Genomic DNA, 15640 nt, shown 5'->3' on the forward strand with positions numbered 1-15640 from the left:
TTGTTTAACCACATGCAATCCTATCTTATAAGACAGCAGATCTCCTTGTAAATTTTGCCGTAAAACGAAAAGCAAATAGATAAGGATACATAAATGGAAACAAACGAATAAAACCTGTACGACACGATATTTAGCACATGCTATGCTTTGTATTGTAGCGTGGTGTCGAGTCCCAGTTGACTATGAACACCGCTACTGAGAAATACGTGTCAAATAAATCAAAAGGCGGAATAGAACCAAGTTTATTTGATTGACGATCTCGTGGTATCGAATGGATACCAAGCTCGTGCCAAGAAATGGTACGAGCCGAAGCAGCAGAAGGGAGTACGTGCGAACTGAGTCACAAACCGCGAAACAAAAATGGAGAATAAGGGAAGCACAATATGTCTGCCAGGGTGAATTTATCCGCAACGCAACCATGTAAGCTTAATGTATCGCACAGGGTCATCGGTGCGTTCAAGCAACCACAGATTTTGTCATTTCATAATGTACTTTTAATTAAATAACTAGATTATGTTGTTAATTTTGCCCTGTTTTTAATTTTTATTCGCCACTTCTGACTGCGTTACACTGTACGTTCACTGCACGCTGGGATGTTATCCCAAGTCATAGTGAATGTAATCACATAGTTGATTGTTTCCAGATAGACCGTCAGTGCATAATGTTACTGAAGAAAAGTTTGTTGTACTGTAAACTATGTTTCTATGAACAACTGACTGTTGTCTTCGGTCAGAAAGCAATATATATATATATATCCTTTGACTTCTGTTAGGTAAGTACAACTGGCCTATATTTCGTGTTTTGGTTTTATCGGCTTAATTATGTCTGTTTAACTACTTTGAGCAACATGTCTGCGCAAATGAAACAATAACTATGACACTTGCTTAGTTTAGTATTCTTGGTTGTCGTATAATTCAATTTAGTTGAAAGAATTATGGTATACTTAAGTATAGTGCTTGAAGCCTGTGACGAAACAGATCAGTCTAGTAAGTAGAGTTGCCTGTTTCCAATGAGTATACTGATTCAGATCAGTCTGATCAAAACTAGGAAAAAGCGTGCCTTTGATGCTGTTGCTATTAAAGATGGCACAGGAATTCAGCGTTTGACAACGCTTTTACCAGTAACACCTAATATAACTCGTACCCACCAAGAGAAGTCAAAAGACGGAATCGAGGTGATCAGAAGTTGTATTTGACGATTGCGAATATATCGGAATTGTCTGATCTAGTCTGGCTAGCGATTGCAGTAGATGTTGAGCATGGCGTTCCCACACGTGACCTGGTGCGGATGCATGACCGAGAGCCTTCAGCTAGGTGAGTCCATTAAAACATGTGGTCAGCATCCAATGTCGAAAACTTACAGAGCTATTTATTTTGGGGAATTATTTACCGCCACATTGTCATACATTATAAGATAGCGATAAGTATGTTTGCTGTTTATTTCTAGACTGTACATCTATCACTGACCATATTTCATGATCACTGTCATTAAACTAATTTCCCCAGCAATAACATCGGTAGCAAGATAGCTAAGCGTCTGAGCTTCTAGTTGCCCGCAAAACAGCAGTATAAAGTCTTAGAAGATAAGTGTTCTGTGTCTCAATTAAATGCAGCTGACTGTGGACAAATGTTAACAATCTTTTTGACAACTGGGACTTTTAGTTTATCAGACACTAACTCTGCTTCTATGTCTTCCTGTTAAACTAGACTCAGATGCATGGGAATACTTCAATGGGAGCAAAATAATAAAAGCATTGCAATACGGTACTAAGACCATGCTATGCTTTGCACAAGTAACAGTAGCTGACCTTATCTAATATTCATGAACTCAAGGTAAATCACAACTGCATAAATTCTTTTCTAAAAACCATGTAATTTGGTTATTTATCTATTCCACATTTCTGACTAAATTCATCAATATTTTTTTCATTTAGAATGCCTTCACAGATCCTAAAAACTGTTTCGCCCTTAGAACTGTGGCCCTATGGAACTGTTTACGGGAGACCCAACCAACAGCAGATTATAAAAAGGATGCTGGACGTCCATTTTAGTCTCACAACCACTTCCAATACTTTTTGAGTCACTTCTTTTACCTTTTTGTTTGGAAAAAAAACAGCAAAGACTGCAGCCCAACGTCACCAGTGAAACTTTTAAACGGGAACTTGGCTTAAACCTTTTTTGATGTTCGATTCTTAATGAAAGTTCTTGAATAAATTTTTGAATCTAACGCTACTTTGTTTTATCTACTTAATCGTTGCAAGAAATTTGTGGTAGGCGAGCCTCTCAGCACCTAGTTCACGTGTTCAAATGGTTGTGGACTGAATAGAAGCTTTCGCTTAACAGGCTTCCGTGTCTAGTAGCAGGGGATCACCAAGACCTCCAGGCAGGAACCTAGGTATGTTAACAATAAAAGAGGAAAGAGAAATTGGTAAATCATAGTATGATACTATCCTTAATCCTTAAGAATAGATTCAGTTGCCTCTTAAAGGACTCCAGGGAAGTCACTTGGACTAGCTCGGCGGGCAGCGAATTTCAGCATTTGACAACTCCTAAGGAGTAGAAGTTGCGTCTACAGTCCGTTCTGCTATGTTGTGTCTCTAGTTTCTGGGTTTTACCCCCTAGGTTAGTGTTGGGACTAAGCTTAAGTAGGTTTTTAAGAGAATGTCCACAAGTGTTAAGGATACTGTAGGCCATCAGAAGGTCACCTCCAAGACGTCTATACTCTAATGGGTAGAGGTTAAGTGACTGGAGGCGCTCTTCATAAGGTGATTTGGTGCATATCTTCGTCATTTTCTTGGGAAACCTACAGACTCGGGTCCTCTCACAACTTATTCTAGCCACCATGAGTTGCCACGGCAGCTGATGGATGGACACGCGTTACACATCCTAACCGTCCCTGCGTCTAATCTCATAGCTTCTTATTCAAATGTCATATGATAAGCAAGTAATGCTTCTACCGACACTAATGGAACACGAGTAACTCAAAGGCACCCTGTATGGTACACCACACTGGTCTACGCACTCACTTAGCTCTTTAGTGAGAATATTACTACAGTCGTGCTAAAAATCCCATGAACCCCCCTACCTCCATCAAAACAAATAAGTCTGTATTTGCTGCATATAGCAATTTTATTTTTCAGAAGTAAGATATAACAGTTAGAATTGGAGTAAAATGGCAGTATACAACAGATGCACGTGGTACATGTCTTCATCGATTAACTGAAATAGAGAATACGGATATTAGCTTAACAGGCTTATTTAGAAAGACTAGTGCCTACTTTGAACTTACTGCGTGAGAAATTTATACTGGAACTATGAATAATGTAGGAATCTAGTCTCCCAGGGCGTACGAAGCACTCAAACTAGAAGACAGTTCTCCAAAAATAATTCGAATATGAAGGTGAGAATTTGCAGGTACTTTTCATCGTTGGGGTGAACATATTAGGTAACGGTTGACATCATACCGTAAAAAAAACACAAATTTGCGAGCGGTGAAATATAATCTATAAAAAAGTGAGCTTAATAACAGTTAATTATTTTTTTACTCCCCTCGGCCTCTTTTTATGACCAAAACAGCAAACATACACTACACACTGATAGCAGATTTCCGGCTTTTCAATGTTAAGCTTGCTTTAACGCACTACGTAATGAGTAAAACCCCTCCATTACTGCTATATGACATTTTTTTATAACAAACCCTGTGCAATAGATTGGTAGCATCTGTGACTTCGTCTATGGTTGTCGGAAGTCTGGGTCCTTTCGAAAACAATACTGATATCCCCTACTGCTAGGCACTAAGTACTAGTTTGACTCGTTGGTGTGATAGTGTTGTCCATAATACTGAAGAAAATCAAAAACCGGAGATTGTTTTCTTTCATTTTGCCGATAACATCATAAAGGACAGTTAGGAACGAACATGCGGACAGTTAGTCACAGGCGGCAGCAACAATTATTTTAGCTAAAAAAACGAACTTCGGCTTTGGATATCTAGAAAACAAGTCAATACAAAACCGATTACCATTTTAAAACATAAGACTAGCCAGCTTGGCTGAAGAAACACATTGAATTGAGTAGAAGCAGCAAAAACCCAAGAAACAATGCTGATTGGAAGTAAATTTCACACCAACATATAGAACATCACACTAACTGCGGCATTTTAGCACACTGAAACATCAAATTACATAGCTACACAAAAGAAATAGCTGAAAGAAGCACAGAACGAAGAAATCCGACCGCCATTGCTTACAAAGATGGCGGATATAATAATTCCCGCCTCATTCTAATTGGTTGCTAAGCTGGATGCCACATTTACGAAATTGAGTTGCGTTTAAAAGCAACCTGTCTGTCATTAGCACGGGTAAACAAACGAGCACAGTAAAACAATCACTGGCACAAATGGTTATAATAATAATTGTTTTCATTGAAATAATCGAGTTCTCGTGATAAAAGTAAGTCACTACAGTATAACTAACCCAGTCACACTTGATGGAGAAACTCTGGAAGAGGTGGAAAAGTTCACGTACCTGGATAGTATCACAGATGAACGTGGAGGATCCGATGCAGTCTTAAAGGCGAATATTGGCAAAACAAGGGCCGCATTCCTACAGTTGAAGAACATATGGAACTCTAAACAACTAATATCAAAGTCAGAATCTCCAATACATGTGCTATTTAAAAAGGACAGTGGTATTCTTCCTCGCTGAGTAAATTTCAATTTTTTATCGTTTATTACGTATCAAGACTACTGTTTTCACTTTGATTAAATTCATTTCAGTTAAAGTGTTCGACTAGAGTACCGTTTTTACCGTTCTCTCAATTAGTTTTGTCGTTGGTACTCTTGAGTACCTCATTTTCAATTGCATCTGTTAGTACTTTAGGTCCTAACAATCTACGGTTCTTCGCTTTTTGGTCATTGATTATTTTTTGTTTCTGAGTATCATCGCATCACGTTCCTTTTTTAAAAGGACTCCTTTTAAATGACCGGACAGTGTGAAACAAGCAGTTGCCAAAGTCCGGCTTGTCGTTATCCCGTTGAAATCGGCATGCAGCGCGACGAGTGCAAAAGCTGGTACCACGAAGTTTGCACGAATTTAACGCCTGCGGCTCTCAAACGGTTCAGTAAGAAGGGTTGCTGCAAGGAAGTGTTTTGGCAAGCGTAGTCGGAACACGTCAAACAGCACTCGATCTGTCGACACACAAATCGAAATGAAGCAAACTAAGGTTATTTCGATAGTAGATGACTCACGCCGGTCAAAGAAGGAAAAGCAGTCTCCAAAGAGGCCTGCCTTAAACAAAAGCTCAAGGAAAGTAAGTTCTCCTGTTCCTCGTCTCCCAGATGGGATCTCACAGGAAACGCCTAGAAGCCGCAATCGCAAGGCTCGATCGGTTTCAAGCGGTAAACATAACCTGACCTCTCAGGTCGTCGACAACCCTCCAGAATCCAACACTAGGTTTGACGCAACTGTTGTTTCTTCTCTCATAACCGTTGAAGAGTGAGTACAGGTTGTAAGGAAGAAAAAAAGTAGCGATATAAAAGGTAATCCTACCCCCGCGAAAGTAGTCGTAAAATCAAAAGCTGATCATAGCGACAGTTCAGCTATTTTTCATAGAATCAAGGAGAGCGAGAGCTCTGAACCTAAAACTCGTTTTGAGCATGACATTGTGCTCATTAAGCAGCTGCTTAGTCAACTCATGCCTCAAAATATCACCGGGGTCACCTTGATAAAGGTGTACAGACTAGGGAGTCTAGCGGACTTGAAACCAAATCATTCCGGACTGCTTAAAGTAGTATTCAACTCTTCGAACGAACGTGACCTAATTTTACAGAATGGACACAAATTAAGGGGTTCAGGAGTCTTTATACGAAAGGACTTACCGTTGGCAGACCGTGTTAAAAGATGGGAAGCCGAAAAAGAACTACAACTTAGGTTAGACGCTGGAGAAAAGGACCTAAAAGTTGTAAATTTTCGGGTTGTAAGGCTTCGACAGAGAATGATGCCGAAGCCACTCTGGGTGAAGCACGAAGTCACTTAAATAGGCTTCGGATCTGCTACACTAATGCCCGGAGCTTAATCAATAAGCGATCGGAACTAGGTGTACAGATTGACTCTACAAATTCAGAAATTGTCGCAGTCACAGAAACCTGGCTGACACAGGCTATAGATAGTATGGAACTTGATTTCGAGGGTTTTACGTTAGTAAGGGCCGACAGAATACAAAAGCTTAAAGGAGGGGGAGTAGCTCTATTCATTAGGAATGCTATTTCATTTGCCATTATCGACAGTGTATCCCATGAGAGTGGGACGTGTGAATTAGTTAGTCTTCGCTTAAAATGCAAGGGACAAGAGCTGCTGATTGGTTTGGTCTATCGCAGTCCAAGCTGTGAGGTAAATGAAGTCCTGCTAAGCCGTCTCAATACTTGGTCACAAAGTGGTCGATGTCTAATCCTAGGGGACTTCAATGCACCTATGATAGACTGGGAAAATCTGCGAACTGAATCTTCAGAAAATTCCTTCGAGCAGGAACTAGTTGATGCGGTTATCACATTTGCTCTAGTGCAACATGTGAAAGAAGCGACTAGGTACGGCCCGGACGCTGAATCATCCTTACTAGATCTGATACTCACTCACTATGTGGATGACGTTGCGAACCTTCATTATATGCCACCCCTAGGTAAAAGTGATCACGCAGTTTTAATTTTCGACTTCCATATAACTGTCAGTCACGAGCACGCGTCAGCCCAATCCAGACCTATTGTCTGGAAAGCAAATATACCAGATATCATGCACTAAGCATCGCTAGTAGATTGGACAATAGCCCCAGAGTCCTCCATTGAAACGGCCTGGGACGCATTTCGAAATTCATGCTTGAACGTTACCACACCCCTCATCCCTTGGACTATACCAAGGGGGCCGAGAAACTTCCCACCGTGGCTCAGTAGGGAGGTCCGCATCCTTCTCCGTAAGAGAAGAAAAATGTGGGATAGATTTAGGTTACTGTGGGACTGATGAAACTAAATCCCAGTATAGAAAAGTCCGGAATACTTGTGCCTCGACCCTCCGTAAGTCTAGAAAGTTGTACGAAGAAAAGATTGTTAAGGAATCTATAGAATGTCCTAAACGCTTGTATTCTTATATAAACCAAAGGACAAATAGAAGAGGAAATATTCCTGCTCTGTGGGGAGACAGTACTGCCGCGTCACTAGTGGAGGAAGACTTTGGTAAGGCTCAAATGTTCTCAAACTACTTTAGCAATGTATACACCATAGAAGCACCCTTCCCATCAGCGCATACAGATCCCCCCACACATACACTGGATAGCGTGACCATTAAAGAACTCGATGTCTTTGGTCTACTAAATTAACTTGGCATAGGTAAATCCACGGGGCCCGATGAATTACATCCTAGGCTACTGAAGGAATTATCTAACCTCGTTGCGAACCCTTTAAGTATATGCTTTAACCTATCCGTAACGCAGGGTCGTTTACCCAAAGACTGGAAAAACGCCATAGTAAGTCCTGTCTTCAAAACAGGTACGAAACACAAACCTGAGAATTACCGCCCCGTTAGCCTAACTAGCGCGGTTGTTAAAATCTTAGAAAAGATTATTCGGAAGGAGCTGTTTAAGTACCTCGATAAAAACCGGATCCTTTCGGAGAAGCAGCACGGTTTTAGAATAGGTTACTCTTGTCTCACTAACTTATTAGTGGCTCGTGAAAGCTGGTACGCTCTTAAGGACCAAAATTTACCTGTAGACGTAGCCTTCATATTTCAGTAAAGCTTTTGACAAGGTTCCGCACAACCGGCTGTTATATAAGTTAAGAAATGTCGGGATTGGAGGCAATCTATTTATGTGGATAAAAGACTTCTTTGTTGGGCGTCAATAAGGAGTTCGGGTGAACTCAAAGTTATCTAGCTGGGGAACTGTGCTTAGTGGAGTGCCCCAGGGTACAGTTTTGGGACCAGTGCCATTCCTCTTGCATGTAAATGACCTTCCTCGTCTCCTATCATCATCGGTCTTGCTATATTCTGACAATGTCAAGATATGGAGAACGATACGATGTGAGGGTGATAGCTTAGAACTCCAAAATGACCGGAAGAAATTATCTGAATGGTCTCAAACCTGGCAGTTGTCGATAAATACTTCCGAGTGTATTGTGATGCATATCGGTCATCAAGGTACAGATACATACACGATGAATAACACTGAGCTACCTGTCGTCCAGACATATAATGACTTAGGAGTCATCGTTAACCAAGACTTAAAAACTACTGCACACTGCCGTGCAATAGCCGCCTAAGGTTTTAGAACGTTACGGTCAGTAAGTAGGGCTTTTAGTCATGTCGACGCTAAGACGTTTTTGACTTTGTATACAGTGTTCGTACGCCTTAAACTTGAGTACTGCATACAAGCGGCCAGCCCCTGCTTAAAAAAGACAGTGAGCTTCCGGAAAAGGTTCAGAGAACGGCAACTAAGCTGATTCCCAGAATACCGAAGCTTCCGTATGAAGCTCGACTGGCCAAGCTGAACCTTTTCCCGTTGTCATATCGCAGAACTAGAGGCGACTTGATTACAGTTTTCAAACTGCTTAGTGCCAAATTTGCACCTGATATGCCCTCATTTTTCTTTTCTTCTAAAACAGAGAATTTACGAGGATAATCCAAAAAAGTTCACAAGCCAAGAACAAATTACTTGTCAGCTGACTATCGACTTTTCCATCGAATCATCAACGAGTGGAAATCATTACCTCAGCACGTGGTTGAGGTTCCATCTGTCGATTTCTTCAAAAGAAAGTTGGATCAACTGAGGGACCATCATTGCCAGGACTAACACAGGCCATCGGGCCTCCTGTCCTTACCAAACTGAAACTGAAAACCAAGACAATTCTGCTGTACGGAGCTAAAACTTAAAGAACTATCAAAACCATCATCAAACAAGTACATGTATTTATAAACACTTGTCTACGCAGGATATTGAATGTCTGTTGACCGAAAAGCATATGACGTTTTTTCCTTTCCAATAAATTTCTCTAAAGGCACCACTTTCAAAGTCGATTGCAGTTTTCGTGTGGTGTGTTATGGAAATAATGGCGAACACAGGAGACGTTCGGGGTTATGTAAAAGGTGTTTTAAAAGTCGGAGCCAAATTATATAAATCGGCGTGTATTTAGACGAAAAGCAGACAATTCAGCAACGTTTGAAACGCAGAACGACATAACCCAATATCCCAATTTTTGGGAAATTTCGGGGAAGCCGCTATAGGAAGTTTTGGGAAAATGGCACAAAAACCCCGAAATTTCCCCAGAATCTAATTACACTTTGAGGAAATCGATTTCCCCAAAGCCGATCGGCCTATATTTATTAATAAAACCCCGAAATTTACCGTTTTCCCCCAAAATGCCCCCTGGATTTCGCGTTTTTTTTTCAAAATTTCACCATAATCCTTTTATAGCTTTTGCAAACTCTTTTTAACGCAACAAATTTCTGCAGATATCATGGAAAAGCCAAGCGAGAATAAGTACCTACAGTTTTTCTTGCAATATTACATTATTTCTAGTCAATTACGCAGTGCCAAAGAAACTTAACGCTAATCGATCTATCGCTGTAATTAAAAGACTGATTCATGACACATTGAAATGTTTATTACGGTTTATAAAATTACAAATAATTCATTAATACATCTTAGCGTAAGCACGTTACGTAGACGTTGAACTATCATTCACAATGTTCTACAGAAATAAAAAATATTCTTTAGTTTACAAGCAAGTGTCGGGATATGTAAAACCTCGATGACGTAACAATGTTGTTAGTAATGCCAGCAGAAAAAACTTACAGTTACGTCTGTTAAAACTTGCGAAGCCAGCTGAAAAGAAGATGGACAAGAAATAATTGTTTTACTGTAAATGTTTATCATAGACTAAAATGTTAACAAAAACCGTTTTTAATCAGACTTCTGAAGTGAATTAAGCTCACCGTTTCTTCGGGTCGCGATCCACGCTTTTGAACTTTGTCTTTGGCGTCGTGCGAGAAACCCTGGCTTGCAACATCCATGGCGTGCTCTACTTCTTTTTCAGGATATGTAGCACTTCAGAATCGGGGACAAAAGACTCCTACAAATATATTAATACTGTAATGCGGTCTTACTTCTAATCGTCCGGTAAAATTTGTACTTACTAATACCAATTTTACTTTTCGTTCCGTGTTAAGTGTACTTGTTCGCCAGTTCCGGCGACAACAGATAACTTAGACAGGCTTTTGCTGGTTTACGAGGGTCATCACATATAAACTCGTACAATCTTGCCACCTATAATTTGTTCAAACACCTGTTACAACTTACGAACTGATCACGGAACTTTAACCCATCTAAAGCAACTCTTCATTTGTTCTTAATCGGAAAGCAATAGTTGAATTGTCTACTTGGTCGGTACACCTGTCCTTTACACCCATGAATGAGCGTTCATTGTAAGCGATCAGTTTATCTATCTTGCTAGACAGTTCAGTGTCATCATTGTACAACCTTTTCTTATCATGTTTACATTAACTCCAACTTACGGTTTATTAACTTCCGCTGATGTACATGGAAGCAGTGGTGAGAAAACCTCTGTTTTCGATGAACTGCTTTATGAACATATATTAAATAGATACCTATTTCGCTATAGGCAAAAATTTTCCTGTCAAAACGTTGAAAACTGGAAAATCGAGGGGGGCGAACCCAGCTTCAACCTCTAGTTCTTCAAATGTGCATAGATAATCGTTAAATTTTCGTTTAGCAGCCCTAACAAAAATGTGATTTAGTAAGTTGAACAATTTACCTTTTCGGCTTTTCCGCTTCACGCGGTAGCGTTTCATCATCTATTGTAATTTTATGGTAACCGAGTACATTGAGGAAATCATCAAACTACATCACGAAGCAAGCGCTAACTTGGAATCCTAAAGGAAAATAGGAAGGCCAAAGAACACACCGCATCAGGGATTAGGAGCAGACATGAAAAGGACTGTTCAGGACAGAGTGGGATGGAGAATGCCAGTGGGCTGCCTATGTTCGTCGACTAGGGGTAACAGGTGTAATGCTTTGCATAGGTTGTAAGGACTGACCTAATCTTTAACTCATATACATGATGTTGGTAAATTACAGTTGTGTAAATTCTTAGCTTAAAAGAACATTTAATTTATTTATTTACTTACTTCACAAGTATGTATACGAGCACTGATTAGTTTTCTTTTTTGTGGTATAAGAACAGTAAGAGAAAGTTGTTGAAATGTTCGCTGATAAGTCCATATTGTTGACTGAAGCCAATAATAGTTGTTTATTTAGAGTGAAAAAGGAGTGGACCCTCACCGAACATGCGAACTGTTTCTCGCCAGAATCATGTAACTATGGAACTATTTACGGAAAACAGTACTAATCATCTCCGAAGTTTCTAAAAAGCAGGCCGAACGTCCATTTTAGTTTCAGAAAAAATAGCAGACTACAGCTTGGCATTATCAATGTGAAAGTTGTAAATGCTTATCTGATATCCCTTTATTAACGAAATTGTTCCTGAATAAATTTGTAAATCTGATCCTATTTTGATTTACCAAGTTAACCGTTGAAAGAAATCTGTCAAATACGAGCTTCTTGGCATCTAGTCCACATAAAATAAGTGACACTTTAAAACAGTACGGGATCTTTTTCCTTGTAATAAATCTACAGACTCGGGTCCTTGTAAACATTACCAAATGAAACAAGTCGGTGCTCCCCTATCCTTCTTACAACTTATGCCAAACATCATGGTAATCAGTGGACGGACATGCGTAGTTCATGTCCTCACCATCTCTACGTCTAGTCTCACAGTTGCTAACTCGAATGTCCTGTGATATGCAAGCAATACCTCGAATGCACCTGATGGAATACTAGTAATATAAGGGCATCTTATGTGGTATACCGGTCTACGCGCTCGCTTACCTTCATAATGAACATGTGATGACAGACCCATTAGATGTGTCACGGCCCCCGTCATCATCTTCATAACAAATAAGTATGTATTAACCGGATATCCGGTTAATTTCCCCAAACTTTGGGGATTTCTCCAAAGTTGCCAGCTTGGGATATAATGTAGTGTTTTTATTTTTCTAATGTAGAACGTATAACAATTAGAAAATTGGAGTAGTCGTAATATACAGCAGATGCACATTGCGCGACTTGTCTTCACTGGTTACCTGAAATATATAATAGGGATATTAGCTTAGCAGGTGTCGGTTCATTTGGCTGGAAGTCGTTGGCATAATATGGTGTCGACGCAGATATGTTTCGTAATTTAGGTCAAGGACAATTCAGAAATTACTTTTTGGCTATGTAATAGATATCCATATTGGATTCAAGTATTTTAAAAATCGATGTCTGCCCAGTTGATAATAACATACAAGTTATCCATCACTGTACCTCAAATTTTCAGCAAAATGCAGAGGCGTTGTCTTATTCGTTATTGGTTAACTCAAGGCTGTCGGCGTACTATACTCTTACTGGTTCACCATAATATAAATTCAAAAGTTTGACAGACGTATGCATCTACCTAACAGGCATGCCATCCAAAGGTGCATCAGGCAAGTCAGTGGGTTCCGGTGGGTCATCACGTTGCAGTAAGACATCGAGTGTTTCTAGCTCAGTGGTCCGTACTACAACTAATCACCACACTAGCAAGTCATGTGTCCACAGTACTACTATTACCAGAAGAGAAGTTCAAACTCCGACGAGTTGTCGCAGTAGCAAAACACTTACTGTCACTCAAACAGTGCACCAAAATCCCGTACGCTCCATATTACCAGGTGGGCAAACGAAACACATCACGTCTACAGACACAAAAGCTATAACCAAATCCAGTGAATCAAAGTGAATTCCATCTCATTTAAAGTAGAGGACGCTTCGAAAGCCTTCTTTAGGGCCACTATTAAATAATGTTGACTTTGCTTTTGTACTGTGCTTAGTAAATGTAGTGAACAATTAATATATTTACTACGCAATTATGCATTTTATGTTGTGCTTAAGTCTGCAATAATAATACAATTTTATACTGCGAACTTGAGTTCTCTTTTGTGTCTTGTCAAAGTTCTGGACTTACTGGAGCTAGTAGCATTTCGTCAGCTTATTTCAAACTCACAGTAAGTCACACCGGGCTTGCATTTCTGAATTGGTAGTGAGTCTACTAAGGTGCATCAGTCCGACACCTACCTTGTGTTTTACTGTTAACTGATGTAGTATGTTAAGGATAACATCCTAGTCTTGTCGTGAATATGACGATGTCAGGTTGAAATTTAAAGGTCGACCTGGAAGGCGGATTTCGTAACACGACTATAAGATGCTCGCAGATAGCAGTTATTTGATTACAGGTGTCTCGTGTACATTGCGCTCATCGAGTGGGCATTGTGGTTGTGGGCAAAGTACTAGATAAATACGGTAGATCGGCTGGTGAGGTAGTGAGTCTCCATCGATTGTGAATGCTCACCCATACCACGTGTGCCTACACTACGCTCACCTCGATTGATGTTGAATGGCATACCAGTAGGTAGGAAGAAGGCGGGAACGCGACACCGACCTACGGGGTGACTGAATTCAACCGAACTATGCAAGTGGGTGAACAAGTGTATAAAATAAACCCAGTTCAATCTATATTTGGCTTATTACCACCGTCACACAAATAGGGTCAGCCTAGGTTCAATATACGGAGTTAAATGGAAGATTCACATTCATGGCACACTTATTCGTTATTTTGAACTGGAGTTAGATTAACGGACCCCTAGATTTGTACAAAATGGTGACATGACTTGGGGTTGTTCGTAATGGCGTAAGTGCGTCCACTGTTTTAATTCCCTTAGTTCCTGAGATCTTATACTTCCTCCTTTTTTACATGTAGTCTCCTACTACTATTGATCTTGCAACTCTGCAATCTGCCTTGAGAATTTCATGAGCATTAATGTAGTGTGCCAGTTTGAACATTTGTTAGGTCCTGCGTCCCATGTGGCTTACTAACTAACAACATTGTCCACTCATCTCGACCACAAGGTTAGTTATTGGCTTTGTGTTCTCCCAAATTCTAATCTTCTGAATTCTTCATGTCCCTTTTTTTCTCTTCCTAAAATTATTTCACTGGATTATACTCCTTGAATATCAGCTTCAAACCCTAATCTTCCCAATTACTGCTTATACTTTTACTACCTCTATCACTACGGCATTTGAATCGACAATTATATCTCTCTGCTAATGTGGTATGACAACTTGAACTGATGTATGTACGTACGAGGTTCTACGTTGTTGTCGACTGACTGGTAAGAACGTTTGTGGTCACCTCTGTCTCCGTGCATTCGCTACAGAGTAATGCTATTAGTATGTTCAGGCTTTGAAACCTAAAGATGTCTATTTTCCCAATCAGACATTGTATTCACTCTCCCGTCTATTGCTAAGTTACATTCAACAACTGCGAAACGACCTCTGACAACTTGGAATTTATCGGGAAATAACACGTCAATAGGTATATTGCTTCGACAGCGAAATTTAAGCTCCTTGAAAAAACGGTTGGATTGTATGTGTTCACCTTTGCGACCGGGCATTCACCATATAATCAGTTGGATGCTGTTCAAATAGTACACAAAGTGTGAGCCTTGGTAAGCCAAGGAAAAAACGAGTACAATAGGTAAACAACAATAGTTGGTACATCTACGTGTAAGCTCAGATAAAAGCTAGGAAATCAGCCAAAACCCATTTCCAAATGATATTAGTATAAAAACGATTCGATTCAAATATATGTATTTTCATTAATAACGCGTCAGTATTTTAATTAAAAATGTAGTTTTAGGTTTAACAAATGTTTAAAATTTGACAATATATTGATATTGTAAACGAGCCTTAGTTATGGGTCTAGTTATTATCGTTTAAAAACCATATAGCTATTTAGTTGTCAAGCAATTTTTCCAGCCAGGTATGCTAATGGTACTACGTAGAAAGGTCCGTGCCATCTATTTTCCTGAGGCAAATAATAAACGAATAATTTTGCGAAAAGACGAGAATTCATTTGCGAATGAGGAGAGGAGGCATGTCTTCCCAGTCAAAATTGGGGGAATTTCTCCGTGGTGTGTGGAAAATCTGGGAACTTCATAATGAATATTACGAGATTTCCTCAAACTCAGTGGCAATCCTAAGGTCTCACCCAAAATAAGTTTCGAAGATTTCTTAATGAGTTGATTGTACTTCTCCCATTTCTATGTAACTTGGGTATAAATTGTGTGAAAATATTGGGGTGAAACCCTAGTTTCAGATTTAGGGGATTTTCCACAAAATTTCAACACATTTTGGAGACAGTCCTTAGAGCAGTAGAAATTTTGCGGTTTTCGTTCGCAACTTTGCCGGAATCTCCCAAAATTAGTAAGATTTCCTCCAAAGTTGAGTGGTTCGATAATGTAAGTGGACCCAATGAATTTCAGTATTAGAAACTAGTGCTAAGTATACAGGCGTCCAAAGTACTGTAAGACTAAAAGTTTTCTGACACCCGTCTACTGCATTAAGTACCTCGGTGTGATTGCAACCTCATGATTCACTGACCACACTGAAGTGTACAGACTAATAACTAATCAGAACAGAAAGCCTATATGCCTATTCAGGGTAATCACTAG

General features: G+C 39.8%; 1 protein-coding gene across 1 annotated transcript; it reads left to right on the forward strand.

Annotated features, from left to right (window-relative positions):
• Positions 1-8952: 8952 nt before the first annotated feature.
• Positions 8953-14724, forward strand: MS3_00001204 (uncharacterized protein). Its single transcript, XM_051208687.1, has 3 exons — positions 8953-9121; positions 12433-13818; positions 13888-14724. Exon 2 carries the CDS (start codon positions 12559-12561, stop codon positions 12868-12870), a length of 312 nt encoding a protein of 103 aa, XP_051073258.1. The 5' UTR covers positions 8953-9121; positions 12433-12558; the 3' UTR covers positions 12871-13818; positions 13888-14724.
• The last annotated feature ends 916 nt before the right edge of the window (positions 14725-15640 follow it).

Source organism: Schistosoma haematobium, chromosome 1, assembly GCF_000699445.3.
Source record: "Schistosoma haematobium chromosome 1, whole genome shotgun sequence".
Lineage (NCBI taxonomy): Eukaryota > Metazoa > Platyhelminthes > Trematoda > Strigeidida > Schistosomatidae > Schistosoma > Schistosoma haematobium.

Bases quoted from the DNA above. Each gene is read 5' to 3' on its own strand.
- MS3_00001204 (XM_051208687.1), top strand. From the start codon at position 12,559: ATGCCATCCAAAGGTGCATCAGGCAAGTCAGTGGGTTCCGGTGGGTCA.